We start from the raw sequence: 21,397 nt of genomic DNA on the forward strand, positions 1-21,397 counted from the left end.
TGTCAGCGCTGGCCATAGATCTGAGAGATGTTGGCCGATCTCCCCTCTAACGGCTGCTCGACTTCCCCGCTGTGCTCAGGGCAGGTTTTACTTGTTCCCAAGCAAGACAGGCCCCTCTGTGCTTTAATTGCTTCGCAGCCACTCTGGCACCAGCTGAGGTCACCCTGAGTGACTGCGGCAGAGAAACAGCAGAAACTCCAGCCAGAGGTATTGTGGCGGCTTTTAAAATGCAAAAGGAGCAGAGACCCAAGATAGAGCACTGCAGGCACCTTTCCACTTTTAAATAAACTTAGAGCAAATACAAGTGTAAAACCCAACCATTGCTTTTTATGGTCTTGTCTCCTTTAATTTAAACCTCTTCTGTTCAAGAAACAATGGTATATAGAAAGTGTTCCTGCAGTGGCAGAGAAAGAGAATACGCCTATTTTAACTAGGGAAAAATCTGAATTTGCCCCAGATTTATGCTCCCTGCTGCATTTGGCAATCCTCCCCCTTACATTCTCTGTTCAGGTGCTGCTGTCTCCAGCGGTGGTCAGGCATGGCATGTGGACTGAGGTGGATGCTGGAAGTCAATCTGGAAAGTCTTTAGAAATGAGCTAGGACACAGGACTTCATGAACTATCCCACTGAAGAGCCATCAGTGCAACAAACTGACAGAATCTCTGTCTGGAAAAATCCTTGTAAAACAGTGTTCTGTTCATTTCTAGCCACCCCTGTAGGATTTCCATGTGAAACATGGAGCCTGGGAGAAAAGGCTGGAGTTTGCTTTAGAGGACGAGTCACTGTGAACATCCATGCCAGGGGTTGGGGAGAGGAAGAGGAGCATGAAGAGGTAGCAAAGTTCTTCAGCCGTTATATGGGCCCTGGCAATGGGGTCACTGCTGAGGAGAGAGAGGCTGTGCCTCAGGGAAAGCAGGTCACTCCTGGGGCAGAGAAGCACTTGGAAAGCACTTTCTGGATCATTAGCAACCTGTCTCAGAACCAGCTCCTGCTCAAGACAGCCGAAAGATTCCCGCTGGTGCCCTTCTGCATACAGGTCTATATGAACATGGATAGTACCTTTTTCTCATATTAAAGGCAGCTTTTTTTCACAAAGGGAGAAAAATTTCGTCTCAGTGCCACAAATTACTGTTTCTTACTGGGTTCTTTATTAACTACTTGCTTACTCCCTCTTGGAAACCTTTTTAAACTGCAAAATGTCTTCTTCAAAATATTAGGGGAATGTCTTCTTAAAAAAGTTGTGGAGTTCCTCTGCAAGGGCTGGGTTTTACATCCCAATGGATGTAAATATTCAGTTTCGAAATAGGAAGATTATGCTTACTTTTAAGTAGATATTTTAGAGCTTCATGGAGAGTGTGATGAGTCCCTCTCCCATTTGTGGATATTCTTCAAATGGAGATCTTTGAAGGGATAGTCTTTCAAGTGAGCATCTTCCTTCCCAAACTGTGAAAAGCACTTAGGGAAAAATTTGTCTGCTCTTCAGAGAAATCTTATCCTAAGGATTAAGTTGAGGATGGCACTCATGGCATTAAATGCAACCAGGCATGACTTGCAAATACTAACCTATTAAAGTAATTAATTCATTTCCTCCAACAAATGGTGCGATTAAAAATGTGCCTAGGGAATGCTATAAATATACATCCATGACTTGACTTTTCTTCCCAGGAATCTCTGGCTAATCCCTAGTGAATAACCTGTCTCTTAAACCATCAAAAGAAAATGAACAGCCAAATATTTTAAACTATTGCTTTTTATTATAATTACACTGGAGCACAAATAAATAAGCACTAAATTATTGTAAAATATTGTCAATGCACTAAAGAAAGCAGAATTGATCTTCAAACAACATCTTATTACTTCAGAAGTATCAAAGTACATTTAATTACATCTTACCTAAAAAAATCAAGTACAAAAATGAAAAGAAAATTAATATGTATTTATACTGTGTATATAGAAACGGCTAATAATATATGATTACAGTTAGCCTCTAGCTACTCCTTACTCCTACACAATCTCAGGCACATACCTGACAATTTCTAATGAAATATAAAAAAAAGCAACATGACATTCAATTTCAAGATATTGGTAAATGTATTACATCGGAATGAACACAGAATGATTTCATTTTATTTAAAAACCCTGTCATTTAAAAACATAGTGCCATTGTCCACTTAAAAATAAACAACCCAAACCAAAAAAAAACCCCATACTATTTTATACCATTTGCTTTAATTTGTCAAAAGGAGCGATAAAGTAGACATACATTGGCTAATATACGTAAACACATTTTTAGTGCAAGAATAACAAGACCTGTGACTTTACTGTGCTTTCTTGAAATCACAGTGCACTTTACACAAATTGCTACACTATAATGTTTACCTTCAGGAGTTTAAAGCAAAATAAGTGCATACCGAACAATTTCATATATACAGTCTTCGTAAGTGTGTGTATATATGTGATCTGTATGTATATACAGATTGCATATTTATACAGACTACAGCTTTAATGACCGTGTGTAACTAAGCACTGTCATTCACCCTGTGACGCAGAAGCTGCTGAGACAAGAGGTGGTGTAGGGAATGTTTAACAGCGTTGTGGCGGCAGCTCTTGGCAGCACGATGTGCCTTTTACTCGAGGGATGTGGTGGGCCAGCAATCAAGGGACAGGTCAGTGGCCTATGTCCTGTTCTGGCTCTGTCCATGACCTTCGGAAACTACTCCACCCGAGCCTCACTTCCCTCCTCTGTAAAACGGTTCTCGCAAGTGTGAGGTTTACTTCACATTTCTAAAGTGCTTTGAAGGTAAGTGCTAAGTTATATTTTACTTCATCGTGTTGTCGCGCTTTGAAACAAAAAGCCATTGTTTCCATGGGATACAATGGAGGTCTGGAAGCACATGGGCAGTTATTTAGGAAGGACAACACAAACAGTGTTGAGCAATAAAAGCAAAACAAGGAGTGGTTTGTGGTGGGCTAAGTGTACAAGCAAGTCTGCTTAGGACAAGAATACTTCAATTCCCTGATCATTATTCCTATTACATATTGATATGAAAAGGACACGATATGAACAAACACTGTCAAACACGTAACTGTTCACATTAACACCTGCCTTCCCCCAAAGGGCCGGGCGCTGCAGCCCAAGTCTGGACTGTGAAACTGCTTCAGCAGTGGGGTTTTAAAGGAACTGCTCCGGGAAGAGACCAGTGTGGAGGACTATCAAGATTGACTGAACACCAGATTTCATTTTGTCACCAGAGACCTTGTGCAGTTGGGGGAAAGGGCTGAGCTAAGTATTTCACACATGGTTATGGAAAATTCTTCTCTTGCCACATTACAAGGAAGACAAAACATAAACACTTTCTGAATAATGAACCTGTTATCTCAACAGATTTCTCATGACCAACAAGTTGTCTTCTTTCCAGCAGATTCTGGAACTTTGCGAGATCTCTGGAGTTTTTCTTCTGCCATTTTCTTTCTTTAAAAAAAAAGAGAATAAGCAGAATATACAGTTGGTGTCTTTTGGATGTAACATGTATCCAAAGATTCCTTCACAGCCTCTGTGGTTTTTTCATGTCTTCTGTCATTTCGGCTGTGAAGGGCTCTTTAAATCCTTGTTTCAGTTGTGTACCCAGTCCAGCCACTGTATATTCATAACACACCCATATTTAATGTATGCAGGTATATACGTATGCACACATCTATGCGTATATATAGATACATGCATATATACATATATATGTGTGTACACATATGCATATATACATATACAGTAATGCTAATATACATACACACATATAAACACACACTTCATCTTTTACAGAAATCTCAGTTTGGACATCAAAATATACATTAGTTAATCAGTTATAAAATATTTAAAAACTTTATTTCAGAGGCTGAAAAGAAACTACTACTGATAAAGCATTACTCAAACTCAAACTTTAGCAATATAGATTACAAAAACCTTCTAAAATTTGTTATTTTTGGTTTTTTTTTGATCAGCAATTACAGCTGTGGCAATGCTGTCAATATAATTTCAAAGAAAAGCCAATATAACAAGAAGTTTCAAACAACACACCTTTTCTTCTCGGCAAATATAATATTAAAATGATTGTTTTAAAGAGGGACGTTTGTGCTACCAAACTTCAGACACATAGATAGAAATTTAAATATACAAAATATATGCCATAGATCTTTTCTTTTCCCTACTCCACAGAAGTACAAGTTTCCCTTGTTCTTAACAGATCATTTTGGAAGATATTTCATCGCATGGATTTCACCCTCATAATCAGTATAAGCCATCTCTTTCTCCTGTTAAAACCAGGAGGTCATAATTCTTTGGTCATGACATAATATTCTGTTAAAATGGGTGTAATATAATACAGGATTGCAAGCCAATTACAGAAGCAGCCAGGAAGAAGAAGCGGCATAGCCGGGAGAACACGTTACGTGGGCCTCTGCTTCAAAACCGCATGAAATCAAGAGGGATTTCCCTACTGGCTTTCAAGGGGTCTGAATTCCAGCCTTTATAAACAACACAAGGAAATCTGACACGGCGTAAGTAAGGATGTGTTGCTGGGTTTAAAAAACAATAAAAATGTAAACAGGTTTTTGTCGCCTTTATTTTTCTGGACCAAAGACAAATGTGGACAGGAACGGCGGCTGCAGTGGCACTGCCTTAACCTGCTGAGCAACCGGGTCTGTCCGTCACGGGCTGTACAATGCTTAGTCACAGTGAACCATGGTCTCTGCTAATCAACTGAATGCAATGAAGGAAGAGTTTTGTTGCAGGCTTTGCTGCAGAAAATTTCGTTTCTTGGCCAAATAATTTTAGCAATTGGTTCATATGAAACCAAGGGCAATTTATCTGATTAACGTTATGGGGAAAACAGATGCAGAACAATTAATATTTTAAATGCAACTCAGGCATCTACATTAAGCACTTTGGTTTTCAGTGCTTGCAGTTTCACTGTTTCCCACCAGAACTCTCTCCTTTGTCCATCCTCCCCCACCCCCCCCAAAGCTAAGGACATCTAACAAGTACAACTCTAGTTATCTGCTACAGCCCTAGCACCATGTTTTTTTGTACTCTTCAACAAAATGTACAACCACATGCTTTTGTACAGAGGCCACATCTAGGCAGGTCAGAGAAATAAAATGGTGGCGGCGGGGGGTGAACAGTAGAAGAAAACATAGAAAATAGGTAATAAAACAGTATAACAGTAACATTATATAGTAAAATTCTTCATAAATTTTTGAATTTATATATATATATATATATTTAAACAGTGTATTAGTTTGGATGTTTTCAATATATTGGCGAAATATTTACATTTTGATATCTTCTGGATCCAAAAAAATCCTGGATAAATACGTATGCCTTAATCCAGTCAGAAAAGTAACTCTCTCTCTTGATTGACAGATGAGCACTGAATCAGTGTGGGTTTTTTTCCTAGGAAGTTCACCACCTGCAGATAAGTCTTAGGTTAGAGCCTTTGCCTTATTAAGAAAGCAGGCTACCTGTGCTCGGTGCAACACAGTGGAGAAGGCATCCTCCACAGGCCTGTCAAATTGCAGTGTCCCAGAACACAGTTTGTTGTTTGGAATAAGGAGGAGGGCTGTATTTCTTGGTCCCGGTATTCTTTTTCCAACTCGGCAAAATAGGCATGCTGTCCTGTTTGCAGAGTCCTTTCTCTGATTTCTGTCGAGCTTTTATTTCTTTGCAGAGGCAACGCTTTTTTTCGATCATATCCAGCATCGTATGGTCCCCTTGCAACCACTGCATACATGTGACCTATTGGAAGAGGGTAGAGGGAGAAAGAAAAGAAGGAAAAAAAAAAGAGGAAAAAAGCACACAAATAACTATTTTGGTCATAGATTAAATATGCTGTTTCTTTGCAAGGTCAACTTACTCTTATTTGAAACTCTAATTTGTTTGATGAATAAAATAATCTCTATGCCAACAACAGAATCAAAGCTAGTCTTTACTTCTAACTACTTCTTTAAGAAAAATGGGTAATAAAAGGTCCCTGTTTTAACTTCTCCAGAGCACTGAAAGCTAATAAAGATAAATGTTTTTGGCTAACTAGCACTGGTTGGATTTTAAGTGATGGAACAGATCTTAAAAAGGAACATGGATCTTAACAACATCCTTAAGTTGTGGAAATAAAAAATTCTATACACTGAAACTCATGTTTTATATTGCTTTCCAAATCCAACCTGTCAGATTAAAAGCAGGGTATTAACACTTCTGAGTATCAAGCTAAATATAACTCTCTTTAATTTTGTTAAAATGATTTTATGAACTCCATGTGAATTATATGGATTAACCTATCCTACTCTGTGATGATATTTCATTAACTGGAATGCACTAAGAGTTTAGAATCTCCATGTTTCCATGCATGTAGAATGTTTGAAAATGTGATCTTGATCAAAAAATTGAGGTTAGCATGTGTCTAGCTGTAAGTATATGTCACAGCCCCTCTGAAACCAAGAATGTGGTTTAACTGGAGTTCAGTGGGTTGGTCACGATTGAAAATGTGTCTGCTTTCAAAGGCTTTTGATTGGAACCGAAATCATTAATAGTGAACTATCCTGAAAGGGCTAATTCGTTTTGGATATCACACTGTATACATGCGAATCAGAAAACTTCCTCTCACCATTAACTTTGCAAATTTAAAGGGATGTCTTGAGTCTCCCAACATGTATTTCCCACACTAGTCATGAATTAAGGATTTTTAAGTGTAAGCACACCATACGTTCACAGGGGCCGTCCAAGTACACCTCTGCTCCTGTCATGAAAATGCACGTGTACAGTAATACTTAGGCAGCATTTTATGATTCATGAAGGAAAGGTGTCCTTATTATTAAAGGTATTTGAGTACGTTTAATTGTGCATATGCCTTTAGCTCACAAGTCTTAGAATACCAAGCGTGGGCATTCACCATGTTCCCAGAACTGGGGACTGGTTTGCTGAGAAGCCACTATAGAAACTTCTATTGCTCTGAGTAGTTTTTGTGGTCAGCCTCAAGCACAGTCAGCATTTAATGATAAACAGATAAAGAAAATATTCGGATTCATACCAGGAAACAAAGCAAAAGAAACAAATGTGAGCAAGCCTACCAGAAAAAGTAATAATAAATTATGTACTCAAACAGAAAAATAAATAGAATACAAAGGTGTGTGTATTTTTTTGTTAAAAAAAATAAGGAACAAAACAGGATAAAATCATTTTAGATAGAATTCCCTTTCTTCATACAAACACAAAACCATGCTTACCTTATACACCAGATAGTACTCTGAGTAGAATAAGTTTAAACCACAGTATGAATCTCGATATTGAATATTCTTATGAATTTTGAATTACACAGGCAACTTATCTGCAACATGTCCTCCTGAGTGGCCGAGCCATTCTTTGGGAAGTCTGCTATGCCTGCTTTATTAATTGAATACTTATCTTTCATTTCAGGAGTGATCTAACATTTACTGTGGTGCAGGCAGGTGTGAGGCACATCATCTGCCACGGCCATGAGACTTTGTCTCTTTGGGTGCCCAGGCTCGGTCCCAAAATCACTGACTGAACTGGAGATTCTGCCCTCCCCACCCTGGGCTCAACTCCACAGATGTCTGGATGAGGCTCTACCTGACACAGATTTCCTGCCCCTCTGCTCGTCAGTGATGGGTCAGTACTTACGCAGCAGTGTCTTCAGTGTGGCCGGGTCCTCCTACGCGGGGAAGGACAGGGACACAGTCTGCACACAATTCATTACCCAAAATATTCACCAGCACACCAGCTTCTGTGCTGGACTTGACGACAACAGCGCTTGAGTAGGGGTTTCCTCTTCTAGGCATCGGGAAATACCTTCTCTTTTATAGCCCATCAGGCAAGCAAACAGAGCATGTGCCAATGCCAATCCCTTACGGAACGTGGTGTGCTCCCGTCACCATGCACCACACACAGCACACACAACAGTCACCGTGAGGGTGTCCCATCCACACTGCCCCCACACTCACCACTGTACCACGCACAGTGTACTGCCAACACCATGTCTTTTGGTAGCTGATCTCCTTCACAGGATTCAAGGGGACTAAAGAAGCATTTTGCCATGCTAATTTCTAAAACACCAGTTGCAACTTCCCAAAGACAGAAATGGTGTTGTAGAATGCATCAGTTACACGGCCACTCTGCCACCCTGTGCAAAACAGCCCCTAAAATAAACCCAAGAATAGGTAGCTTCAAAATCCTTTTTTATATCGGTCATTGTATTTTGTTACAGTTAGTGAATCATATATTATGAAGAATTTGAGTTTTTCCACTTTCCCAGGCACAGATTTTCAAGTCCACTTGTGATTTTTTTAATGCTATTTTTGTTCAATGTCTGAGTCCTTCGCACTAGCATTTTCTTAAGTGTACTGTCCACATGGCACAGTCCTCTCCTGTACCTGCATTCAGGTAACTGTGTGTGCAGGAAAAATGTGCAGAGCTGGTACATGCAAAGTCATTTGCTAAAATAGACCAAGTGAACACATATAATGTGGGAAGGCTTGAGGAAAAAAGCTTGAATGTGAGAAGAAATATGAAAAGGTTTTATTTGATAGTTTTGTCTAGTGTTTAAGTGCAGCAAATTAAAAATGTTTCAAACAGGGTGCATGGCCTCCTGAAGCTGCAGAACAGACCTAAGAGGAAATCCCCAGCTTGTAGATCAATGAACTACAGATATGGCAATAACCATGTTGATGATACAAAGTCCCAGAGGGTTAACTAAATTTTCAGGGTGTCCTAGACAAATAACAGGTGCTGAGGTTCACAAGCCAGGACTCAACCCAGCTGATTAATCACAGCAAAAGCCCCTGATGACTTCAGTAGGGCTACCAAGGTGTCTAAAGCTAATGTGTTTAACACTGCAGACTTAGACCTAATCCTTCCTGTGACTAAACTGATGGCACTCACGCTTAGTTACAGCACTAATTTTTTTCATATCCTCTCTCCTTTCTGGCTTCAGCCTGCTCCTCTGGTCATGCATCAGGTTGTTAATATCCCTGCTAAATCATAACAAGGAATTTTTTCAGTGAGAGGCACAAAAAATAATGATGTTACAAGATAATTTATGGAAAAAAGTTGAGCATTCAGAACACTTCACAGCTATACAGCTCTCCTGGGAAAGATCCCATAGTTCTTGAGGAATGGTACACATTCTGCAGCATGTCAGAGCTTGGCTGCAGATGTGGATGTAGGCAGACAGGCAAAAACTGCATCAGCACTGGAAGTAAGAGCCAACAAGACACAGCACAGGAGAGACAAAGTTGGTTTTGACCGAAGAATCTTGGCCCAAAGCCTGTTCTTACTGAAGAAGAAATAAAGAACCAGCACCTATGTTAGGACTGTGAGGAGGGACCTTCTGGAGAGTCCAGAATGTGTATCAGGTACTACGTCACATAATATCCTTTGGAATACAGAATTTACTAATTGTGCATCAGTTTTTGTTTTGAAGGAATTTTTGCTCATTAGATTATCCAGAGTCTAAGAAACTTTTTTCTTTCTTTTATTTTAAATCAGACAGAGCAAGAGAGTGAAGAAAAACACCAGGCAAAAGCCCAGAAGTTTGGACATTCATCATGGAGGGGTTGGAAGTAGGCTCAAATCCTTGATGCTAAGCAGGCAGTAAAAGCTACGTGATAACCTGATGTGTAGGAAGCACATAGGAACATATCCAACATAGAGTGGTTGGATAAATTCACTCACCTGAACATGACTGAGTGCAAGACTAAATGAGGATGTCTGACAAGTTCCTGGTAACCACACTAGATCTTTGATTAGCCATTGGTCTCCAGCTCTCCTTCAAAAATCTTCTTAAAAGCAAATACTTATGTCAAACTTGAACATCAACGACAAAAAGTAAGAAATGTCTTCCACTATACAAAACTCAATTCTTCTATTCTGTGTTAATCACCCGCTTTGTTGAAGGCTTTAGGAGAAACCAGTCTATGTTGCCACCTTACTTTTACTATTTGCCTTCAGTTTTCTAATACTTTTATTTGAAAACATTGGAAATAAATTTTATTAAGATCTGTTATGTACTCTTGGGTTCTATGTTGGCAGAGCCGTGGAACAAGAAGTAATACTATAAACCCATCTTCAGCTAAGAAAAAACAACATCTTTACAGATCCTCAAAAAAATGTAAAATCTTTTGCCTAAGAAAATCTTTCAAGGTACAAAAAGATCACTTCTGGTGAGTATTTTAATGCTTTATGAAGGTCAGAGAAAAAAAACAGACAAAGTTGTTCCCTTCTCTGCAAAGTGAAAACAATATATTTTTGTGTGTAGGTGACTCTATTAGCAGTGGGCCTGACTTCATATCTCATACGACTGAAATTTTGTATTATTCCAGAAAAATAATTAGCAGTCCTGATGGTTTACAAATGCATGTATTGCTTAAATTAGATTGCCCTGAGCTAGACCACAAAACTGACTTGGAGCAGAGGTTTCATGGGCAGAACATGTCCAGTTCATTTGCTCTTAGAGGTCAAGACTTGAAGCCAGAGGTCAGTACATACTGTAGCTCTCTGCCACATCAAAATTTACTGAGAAAAGCACATAATCCCAGGGAAAAATCAGAACAGGCTTTGGGGAACAGACAATGACTCACGCTGCCAGGAACTCCCCTGTGTCAGAGCAGAGTATTTCTGTTTTCTATTGCCCTGGCACGGGCTCTGCCTTGACCCTGGGCACCCCCACCACTGACAGTAGAACGATGCTGGCACAGCTCCAGCCTGTGCTGTGCCATGGCAGCCTGTACCAGCAGATCCACAAAAGTGCTCAAAATATGGGTGCTTAAATCATGAAGGAGAAATGTAAATGCTCTTAACTGAGCAGGATAGTTTGGTTTGGCAGGGAGAGTCATAGACAGAAAAAGACAGAAGAAAATATTATCCAATAATACAATTAAGCAGACACTGTTGGACACAACTTTTCCCACCAGTTAGCTGTGGTCACCAGGTGGAGGAAGCATCTTGTATCTTTTTGTGGGTGACTATTCACAATATAAGATCAGACTTTCTGGCCCTTCAGGAACTGGACTGTCACTATAAGGAGCAGCAGGCAAAGTGCACTGCTACAGTGCACAAGCAGGTCTGGGTAAATTCCTGAGTACATGGATGCTACTGAAAAAAAAATGGTGATACCTGTAAGTTACATATAAACCAAATAACTCCATGTAGCATAGCCTCTCCAAATGAAAAACATGAGGGCTGTGAAAAGAAGAATCTGTGAGCAGGACTGAAAATACAGAGTGAAACATCCTGAGCACCAGGCCTGGGACTCTCTTTCTCAGCTGTGATTTTACTTGCTTATGTGTGACATAAATAGCTACATAAATATGTGGATAGATAATGATCTCTCTCAGTGCTACATAAGTCTCACTCATATCCTCTTGTCTCAAACCAAGCCCTATGCAACTTTAGCCCAGCAAACCAGGCAGGTAGGAGACGAGAAGAGCAAGTGCTGGGAGCAATACTGCTCCTCCAAAGTCAGGCCACCAGGGTGAAGTGCAGGGAGGATAAAGTCATGCTAATTCCCAGTGCTAAGAGGTGTTTCAGGAAACCTGTCATTGAAAGGTGCACTGCAATTTTTCACACAAGTGCTTGTGAAAACATGTGCTGCTAAAAATGCTATGTGGCAGAAGAAATATTTGAAATATTGTATGCAGGTCCAGTACTACTCACTAAGTTAGAAAATGTTGTCAATTTTCATTCATTTTGGGGAAAATGTTTTTATCATTTGAAGTGGCCACATGATATTTCATGCTCTGGGGCTTCTTTTGTGGTGTATGAACTTCTAATGACCTAAAAAAATATCTTCCACTATAGCCTACATGAGGGCTTTAGACAACACCATATCCCCTTCAGCTGTTTCTCCTCGTGACATCTTGGCTCTTGGTTTGTTTGAGGTGAAATCGGAAGCTCTGGGCAATAAGGGAGCCCCATAATTCAGTTGTGCTTCCATAATTTTTTCCTAGTATGCAGGTTACCACTTACAGTGCTGAAATTCCAGAGGTTATGGGGCTGAGTGAGATGCTGTTCACTTCTGACCCTCATGAGCATCTCCCCCTCCTGTTGGGTGGGCAGAAAGGCTGACCCTTGAAGAATGGGAAACACTACATCACGCATATGGGTGTCCCATACCAACACCCTTTTCTTTGTCACAACTGCATATCACAGATAAAATTAAAGCCCAACAGCTGATGTGAAGCTAAAACAAAGTGATCTTAAACTAACACAAAATACAATGAAATAAAAAAAAGCAGCAACATTTGGAGGAGATTATTAGAAATGTCTCCTGGATGTGTAAACAAAGCAGCCTCTAACAGTGCAATCTGTGTGCAGTGCTACACACCATTCAGCAGAGCCAAGCATGCTGGTTTGTTTTGGCAGGCTACAGTAAGAGAAGAAGAAAGGCTTTCTGAAAGCCACTTACCATCCTCGGGGAGGAAAAGGTACTCCCTCCCTCATGCCTGTTCTGAGACAGGAGTTTCCAAACTCTCTTTCCCACTGAAACTCTTGACGGCACTTTCTGTGGTGCAGATGATTCCCAGCCCCTGGCTGGGTGAGGTATTTCCACTGGGAGGGTGTGAAATCCCACTCCTAGAAGGCAGTCGTGTGCCACGGGGGCAAGCGGAGGAGGGCTATGTTAAGTAGCAACAGTTCATAATCTGCTATCTGATACTCTGAGCTCGACGTGGAGGTCCTCTTAGCACATGTTCACAAAAGGGGAGTTGTCCAAAGCAGGAAGGAGTTCAGCCAGAATCAGGTTTCAGAAAATCTGAGCAGCAAGATCCTCACCCAGCTGAAGCCAACAGGAATGTACCGGCTGACTTCATGGGTCCAAGAATTTGACTACAGTTTGTTCAAATGAACAGTAAAAATAACCTCAATAAAAATGATTTTAAAAGACTTCAGGAGAGGGTGCTTGGAAAATTACGTTGGACAAGTTTCTTTTGCTAACTGTGAGCTATAACCATTGCACTGCTGTTGAAGGTTGTTACTTCCAATGGCTGCGAAAGTCAGTAAGTCAGGGTAGAACTACAAGCTAAAGCTGCAGTCATTCCTCTCTCTGACAGAGTTATTCTGGAGTAATACTGACATGAAAGACAGCATAATTTGGCCCAAGATAGTTAGTTGTTCGTATAGCTCGGTACTGCTAACCCATTCTCCTGTTACTGTCAAATTCAAAACAACAATTGATTATTAATACAAAGCTTCTTAAAAGTAACATTATGTTCGGGAACACATGGGATGTGCAAGGTGAGCTGTGAAAGCAGACACTCTCCATGCAAATGGGAGTGCATGGTAATGCTCCCTGGGGACAGTGGACAGTGTAACTGCAAATTCTTCCCTACAAGTGCCTCAAGTGTTTTCTAGAAGATTTCCTATGAAGCCAGCAACCAGATCAGAATGATCCTGTGCATTTAGGTACTTACATCACAAGCACAAATGCACACACAAGGCGTTAAGCACTGCACAAACTGCCCTTTCTGACCTTTCACAAATTTTTCTTTTTAAGGGACACAAGTAAGATCTCTATTTTCCCTTATGGGAAAGCATGTCCCCAGAACACTAGTCTTTATTTTGACTAAATGGGTGGAAAGAGCACTCTGTAATCTCACCCTGTGTGTTTAGCATTAAAAGAATTCACTGATACATTTCTTTTCAGTTTATGAAACAGCATACACAGCACATTTTAGGGCTCTCATAACTTTCAAATTGCTGTGTTTAATGGTTTGATTTACATTACTCTGAATTTCTAAACTTCAGGAAATAAGCTTTATTTCAAATGATGCTACTACAGAAAAAATGAATAGAGTCCCTGCAAAAACTATAAAACTAGAGTCCCTATAAGAACTACACTATGACTTAATATAATTACATGATACAGTATCATAAAAAATTCTGAATGCCTTTTTTCAAGCATAGAACTAAAAGATCTGACTATATTGTCTTGCACTCTATGGCCTGGCTAATCCACCACTTAAAAATGACTGACAAGAATCTTTGGAACTCCAGGAATTCCCAAAGATTCAAGATTATGAGCAATTAATACTTATCCTAAAATTTAATTAGCAAATGACTAGTAAACCTTCAGCACCTCTGATTCTAGTTTCATGATTCATTGCTTCCAATTACTAAATGTCACAGCTACTTTATACACAACCAGCCTTGCACATACTCCTGTGCCTTGGGTTTTCCAGTAACCCTTGGATTATTGCTGAGGCTACCAATAAAGCAAATTTGAAATGATAAATTCACTGCTCTGCTTTCCATTTTTATGCTGGCAATCAGTCTAGATATATATCTTCCTGACCTTATTTGGAAACATATATTCTTTTCACCTAAGCCTTTTTTTTAAACACCAAAAACCCGCTTGAAATGTACTGCTTTATCACTATTAGCACATTCTGGAAATGCTAGTACATTCAAAATAAGAGCCTGTAAAGTAACTGATATTGGAGATATTGTGTAAAATCATCTCATGCATCCCAATTATGCAGTCAATCATCTCAAAGTGCATTCCTATTGAGATCACTCATGAAAAATCAAAGTTTCATCTATGCCTTTGCTAAGCAATAAATGCAGAACTCGAGTAACCCACCATTATACATCCTGTCATTCACTGTAAAATAGAAAGGAAAATTCAGTATTGTGTTAGGTCAGCCACAGGAGGGACAAAGAACAGATACTTTGCTAGAGTTCAGTGATAGAGGGATCTCCTGTGTACCGCATTTTGCAGTGCAGCACCTTCAGGGCAACACTCTCATGTCCCAGACTTCCTTGGAAGGTTACTAACCCTGTCCCTCCAGCATTTCCTCTTGCTGGAGGTTGCTGGTTAAGGCATGTGTGCTTAAATGCTCCTGAACCAGACTTCAAACAGCAGGATGGTTTGAGCAGTGACCTCGATGACCACTGCAGCTGGCCCTGCCTATGGCTGAGTGACTGTGTCCACAGTGCAACTCACCTGTAATTAGGGTTTCTTACTTTCAATCATGACAACTTTGGAAAACTGCCAGATTCCAAATCTCATACAGGGATGAACAGCCCATCCCCTTTCGCATTGAGAGGTGGCATGGAGAAGTGAGAGCTGCTGGTGGGCAAGATCCTTTCCTCCTCTGGATCCAACCTCTGCAGATTGCAGAAGCTCTCATATACAAGTGAGCTGAAGGCAGCAGGGTGCATTATTTACATACTTCTTCTACCAAGAAGGGCCAAAACATTGAATATGGAAGAGTGAAAATGAGTGGAAACAAGACCATGACTTTGTCAGAACTAAGAAATATGAGAAAGTGGACATTGTGGCCAATCCTAAAGTTACAAATATGTGACACCACAAATTCCATTAGTTTCCCTGTTACATTGGACCTCATTTTTTCCAAGCTAAAACTCACAGATCAGCTTCAGCACTATTTCTACTGAAGTCAGTACTGGAATCCAAGATTTAACTAACTTTTATTCCTGGGACAGATGAAGAACTTCCAACACACCAGTAAAGTTCCTAAGTCTGTATATTTCTCTAGCATTTTCAAGAAAATGGTCAAGAGACCAATTTTAAAATAAAAGAAATATAAAATTAGCAAAATAATATATGAAGGGAAAATGCCTCAGCACTCCATGTTACTTTGAAGTTTCACTACTTAAAGTTGCTTTACAGATGAGAAATTTTGAAATATGCTCTTCCATTTCTCCTTTTTGGATGGTGAAATTGAGTCAATAATTTTCTTATATTAATGCCATTTCTCAAAAATTGTACTGATTGCATGGAGGGAAAAAAGTTCAGGAAACATGACTAAAAACAACACTGAATGTACAGAGATGATCTTGTTCTTGTAGGGGGTTGCATCTTCCTTTTAAAAATGCATAAAAACATGGTTAAAAGACAGAGATCTCCATTAATGATTAATTTCTAACTCCAGTTTGAAATTCAGTTAATTAATAGCTGGTAGAGTTAAAAACTGTACTGAGAGTTTCTAAAGAATCCAAGGATGTAAGAGCTTGCCTCAGTACAGATACCACATCTAATGTTGACTCACAGCAAGATCATGCAATTTCATTTATATCAGGAATGGCTAAAAAATATAGTACCCAAATCTAATATTGACATGATTTCCTGACACACAAAATAGCTGAGATACAGACAAGAGACTCAGATTGGCATCTGCATGCTTTAGAAAAGGGGATTCAATGGATGCAGAGATTGACAAACTGTCAACCAGCAAAAAAATGCTGCTTTTCTCTGATTATATTTGTGTTTTAAATTTTAGTGCAGAAATCAAACAAGAGTCATGATCCCAACAATGTTCCCCCCAGATAGCAAATGCGCTTTTCCAGACTGTAAAAAAAGGGATGGGCCAAGCAAATCCAAGAGTCCACTAATTGCCACTGATTTGCAAAGACTTAAGATCAGGTCTCTGGCCCATAAACTCTGAGATCTATTAGTGTCCTTTCTCCATCCTGTGTTTTGTTGAGGAAAAGCATTCCAGTTGCAGCTTATGAATGAAATTGGAATTTGCTGTTGACCTGAGTGAAGTCAGAATTTAACCCTGTAACTTTAAATTAAAAAATGTAAAGAATTTTCTATTTCTCTATTATTCAATTTTAGTTGGGGTGAAGGCTCTTCCTAACAGTGTCTCTGTCATCCTACAAGTTACTCAGTATTTCCTGTATAAAGATCTGTCTTCTGAGATTTTTCTGAGTAGCTGCTGCCACTCTGCTGCAGTAGCTTACTCCACACTGAGACTGACCCAGCTGAGCAACCTAGTAAAATGATAAAATTAACTGTAAAGGGAGCAAACTTATCACTCCTAGGTCTCACAGAGAAACACAGATGATGATCATTTATGCTCCAATTCAATGAATAGCTTAAACACATGCTCAGCTGGAAAATATGTATCAGTCGTCCCCTTGACTTATGAGATATTTTGCTATTTAAGATAAACCAGTGCTTTGCTGCCTCACCACCAGATAACTGAGCCTACATACAGCTGTGTGGTGATTAATTTTACAAAGGGCTAACTAATGATTGTTAGCTGTTTTAATAAATGCCTAATCAATTGGCAATTATATGTTACTGTGGAGTGCAAAGCATAAGAGGTCTGACAAATAGTGTCTGTAATGCTCCCATAAAATTGACTAATAAATTTGGGTGGTTTTATGAAGTCCTAAGGCTCACCTGCACTGGAGAAAACATTCTTTTCAGCCTAAGGCCCTTCTATATCCAGTATTTAATCATGCAAGAAGTCATAGACATGAGTCACCCCTAGATTGACAGCAAGTCCCTCATGTGAATAGAGATGGGATTTGCAGCATAAAAGTCCATCTGGTTTAGGACATTTCTAAATCTTGGAGCACTTGAACAGCATAAGATGCAGAGAACCAAAACTACACAGAGTGGGCTGTTACCAAATATTTTCCGACTACAGAAAACTGTGAGGAGAAACACCAATATATATGCAATTTTGATTCTGTTCAAACAATTTTTCTGAAAAACTAGAAAGCTTAAAGTTAGTAAAAATAATAATCTTTTAAAGTTCTCATTTAAAATACATGATGTTTTTATTTTCATTGTTTAACAAGACAAAATGAGAATAAAAGTAGGTTATCAAAAGTGGGTGCTGGCATTCATACCTTTTTATAATTGTCATACACATAATGTATATGAATAGCCACAGATTTCTAGTGAAAGTCTATGAACAAACACACATACATATACAGAGATATAGAAACGTACTATACATACATACATGAGTGAATATACATATTTATGTGCATACAGTATACAGACGAGATACTATACAGGTACAGTAAGTGCAATATACTGTATAAGGCTATACAAACACCGAGAGAATCTGGTGAGGTGGTGACAACCATGAGGACACAGCTTGGATGGTTTGTGACTGAATGCAGACGGTGGGGACAGCCTGGCCCTTCCGCGTCATGTTTTATGCATCAGGCACACACAGTTCAAACAGAAACATGGAACAATACATTCAGTTCATATACAAAAAAAAGGAGGACAAGTGGGAGTGCGTAGAGGCAACTGAAATGCGTATGAGCAGACAAAAAGGTTGTTCTACCTAGGATACAGAATGTTTGGTTCATTTACAGAGAATGCCTATATATAAACCCATGCTTTCATGAATTCATGCCATTTTTTATTTCTATCTTTTCCTTTAAGAATATTATAAAATTCTTGCCCTGAGTTAAACATAAATACACACAGAAAAGGGGAGGGGGAAAAAGGAAATTGCATGCTTCTGGGGTTTTTTTTAAATAATTTTTTAACCAAGGCACAATGTCTTCAATAGTGGTTGCAAGACCATTTGAAATAAACTTAGCAATTGCTATTGTTCTGGTACTGTGACTAAACTAATTGTTTGCACACAAAAGTCTCAGAACAAGTTTTGAAGTGAATTTACAAGTTTTAAGAGAGAATAAGAAAATTTATGAGAAATGCCTTAAAGAGAGATTCCCTGAAGAGAAAGGAATGCTACTGAATCAAATTCCTTTATAGGCAACTTATTCATGTTTGGACTGGAATTATGTCACATAAATGGCATTATATGTTTAGTATTACTGGAACTAGTTACCTATTATTAGTAGAACCATATACAATGCTGTTAGATCCGCTAAAAATGAGATTAAGAAGTTCCAAATCATTTCTAGTTTCTTGTAGTAGGCAGGACAGGACAGGACAGTGATCTCGCTGATTCACTAAGCTGAAAGAGTCACAGCTCAGGCACACTTGGTCAATGATTATGGAAGATTTTCAAGGCATGTATCTCTCCATCTCATTGACCTGCATAAGTATTTTATTGGAAATATTAGTTCCTATGTATGCCACTCTACTTGCCTGTACTCAAGTCTGACTCTCAAAAGAAAGGTCCAAGTGCAGAGGCCATGCTTGACTGTTGCCCCATATTTGAGCCCTGAGGCTCCAGAAGCACACAGTTCTCACCAACGTCCGGGGGCTCTGGAGGGTGTGTCACCTTCCAGGGAATAACCACCTGCATTGAGCTGCGTTGGCTGCAGCACCTGTCCCCATAAATCTCTCGGTTGTTCAAAGTGCTGAAACACACCATCTCAACCCTACCAAAAACAGAAGCATCATAACAACCCCCTGAAACCACAGACCATGCAGGTGAGATCTTCTTATGTCTGTCCTGTATCTTTTAAAGAAACTGTAACTCCCAATCTGAGAAACAACTTGGTAAAGATGGTAGTGAAAGCAGGAAGTGAAAAACCTCACAAGTGCTGTATTTCGCTCTTTGTCAGAATATTGTTATATTTGAAAGGTTTCAACAACTTCTGTGAGGGATCTCACCTCTTTCTTTACTCTGCTGGCAAGCTTACAAAGTTCATGCAAGAATAAGAAGAGATCAGAGTAAAGGAATGGAATACTCTTCCTGCCCCTCTCTTCAATTACAGCTGAAATAGTGGCAGCCACGCTGGCACTTGAGAGTGAGGAAAGGCATGAAGAAGACAGACTCTGGGTCTGGTGCTCAGAGACCAGTCACTCCATTTCCATGCCTGACACCCTCTTGCTGTGGCATTCTGTTTTCTACAGCTGACCTGCTTTCACCCACTACTGCTTCTCTCCAACACATTTATTTTGTGCCTAAAGACCATGCTACTGAGCTGTACAGAGAAGGAGAGAGCCACCAAAGCCAGGCTTGGGCCTTGAGACCAACCACAACAGCAGCATATGCTCAGATCCACCTCTACCTGGCATTCCCCACACTGGGAACCAGAGGCCGCTTCGGTGGTGCGAGGCCGCTGGGCAGGCACTTAAATCAGAGTCCTGGCAAAGCAGGACCCAGCAATGCACTGACCTGCTTCTGCTGCACAACCAACCCAGCTGAATGGGAAGAAAAGATGCTGGGACCAACAGGAGACTTCTCTGTCAGCAGAAGACAGCTTTGACACATTTGCTTCTCATGCCGATCAGTCAGGAGTGCCTTGGAGGTGAGGGATGATAGATGTGGCAATGTGGCAATTCCATTCACTTCAAGGTTTGCATTTTCTTTTCATTATTTTTTTTTTTTTTAAATAAGCATTCTTTATTTGCAGTTTGCATATTCAGAAACGATTTGCACTGCTCTGGACCTGTGCACTTATTATGTAAGACCAGATTCAAGCTGAAACTCAACACAATGCAATGTGGAGCCTTCCCCAAAACATTAACATTCTTCTTGTTGCTCTCATCCAAAATGTTGACAGCATATTTAGCTGGACTGACGACAGTAGAATTTTGCTTTTGTGTGCAAGAGGTTTGTCTTTGCAGGAAAAAAAAACAGAACTATGTAAAGTAATCCTACTGCTCCCTCTCGTGGGCACGGGGCTCTGCTGCATTTTAGAAAGGCACAAAAGGGTATTCGGAAGTCCAAACTCTCACAAATTCTTAGCAGTGCAAGTTCCCCAGACAGCTGTGTGATGCTGCAGGACACAGCTCATGCCTCATGCCCTGGCACTTCTTTCGAGGTCGTGGCAGTCAGTGTGACTCATTCCTGACTCTTATGAACATGTAGCCTGAACAAGAAAGTAAAATCCTATGGCCCTGAGTGATTCAGGTTTTCGAATACCCTCAGGCCACACACTGCTCAAATCCAGACATCATCTCAAGGTAAAAGCTGACCCCTGTCCCATCAGTGTAGTGCCTGTGCCAGGGGCTTCTCTCTGTACCCCATCGTGGGTTCTCCCATGGCTGTCCATCCTCCCAGGTAGGACCCAGAGGATTTCCCTCCTCCCAGCTATTTGCAAAACTTGCATCCACAAGAATCAGTCTATGCCTACATTCCTTTTTCTTCACCTACACAGACACCAAAGACTTCTCCACTGGAGGGGCAGGACTTCTCCATGAGAGGGCCATTTGAGAGAGAGACATCATTTGCCAAGTGTCCCATAAAATGTACCTGGTTTTCTGCTTTTAGACATTCAAAAGCATTTCATTGTATCAGTGACAAATAAAACTATGTAAAATCACTGTCACAGATACAGTAGATTGCACTCCAAGTGGTTTTTGCACTTTCTAATTTCACAAAACCCAAACCTTAAACAATTCCTGACCCTCACACACTTACCAGTCTACTCCCACCTGCAACCGCTTTCTCATCTGTTACACTGACCTTACAAATCCTTGGGGTAAGAACAGTCTTTGTTCTACACATATTGTCTACCAAAATGGGGACCTTATTTATGACTATGACTTTTAGACAACACTGCAATCATTACTGTGGTAGATCCTGGTGGCCAACATTAAGAAGGTTTTGGATCCAGTGACTATCCCAAACCTTATTAAATGGGATGGTTAAACATAAGGAGCAATTAAGTCCCATTAAGTGAATAGTTTCTCGGGCAAAA

At 40.0% G+C, this 21,397-nt stretch overlaps 1 protein-coding gene across 5 annotated transcripts in view; it reads right to left on the minus strand.

Annotated features, from left to right (window-relative positions):
• Positions 1–1,734: 1,734 nt before the first annotated feature.
• NYAP2 (neuronal tyrosine-phosphorylated phosphoinositide-3-kinase adaptor 2) overlaps positions 1,735–21,397 on the minus strand; it is a 135,471-nt gene continuing 115,808 nt past the window's right edge. For 4 of the 5 annotated variants that reach the window (XM_051781433.1, XM_051781436.1, XM_051781432.1 and 1 more), the window contains one exon: positions 1,735–5,788. In XM_051781433.1, coding sequence (XP_051637393.1) covers positions 5,561–5,788 — 228 coding nt within the window. In that variant the 3' untranslated portion in view covers positions 1,735–5,560. The remainder of the gene's footprint in view (positions 5,789–21,397) is intronic. The other variant, XM_051781434.1, reaches the window with a different exon arrangement.

This window comes from Manacus candei, unplaced genomic scaffold (assembly GCF_025592945.1).
Source record: "Manacus candei isolate 608988 ecotype Guabito, Panama unplaced genomic scaffold, ASM2559294v1 h1tg000015l, whole genome shotgun sequence".
NCBI lineage: Eukaryota > Metazoa > Chordata > Aves > Passeriformes > Pipridae > Manacus > Manacus candei.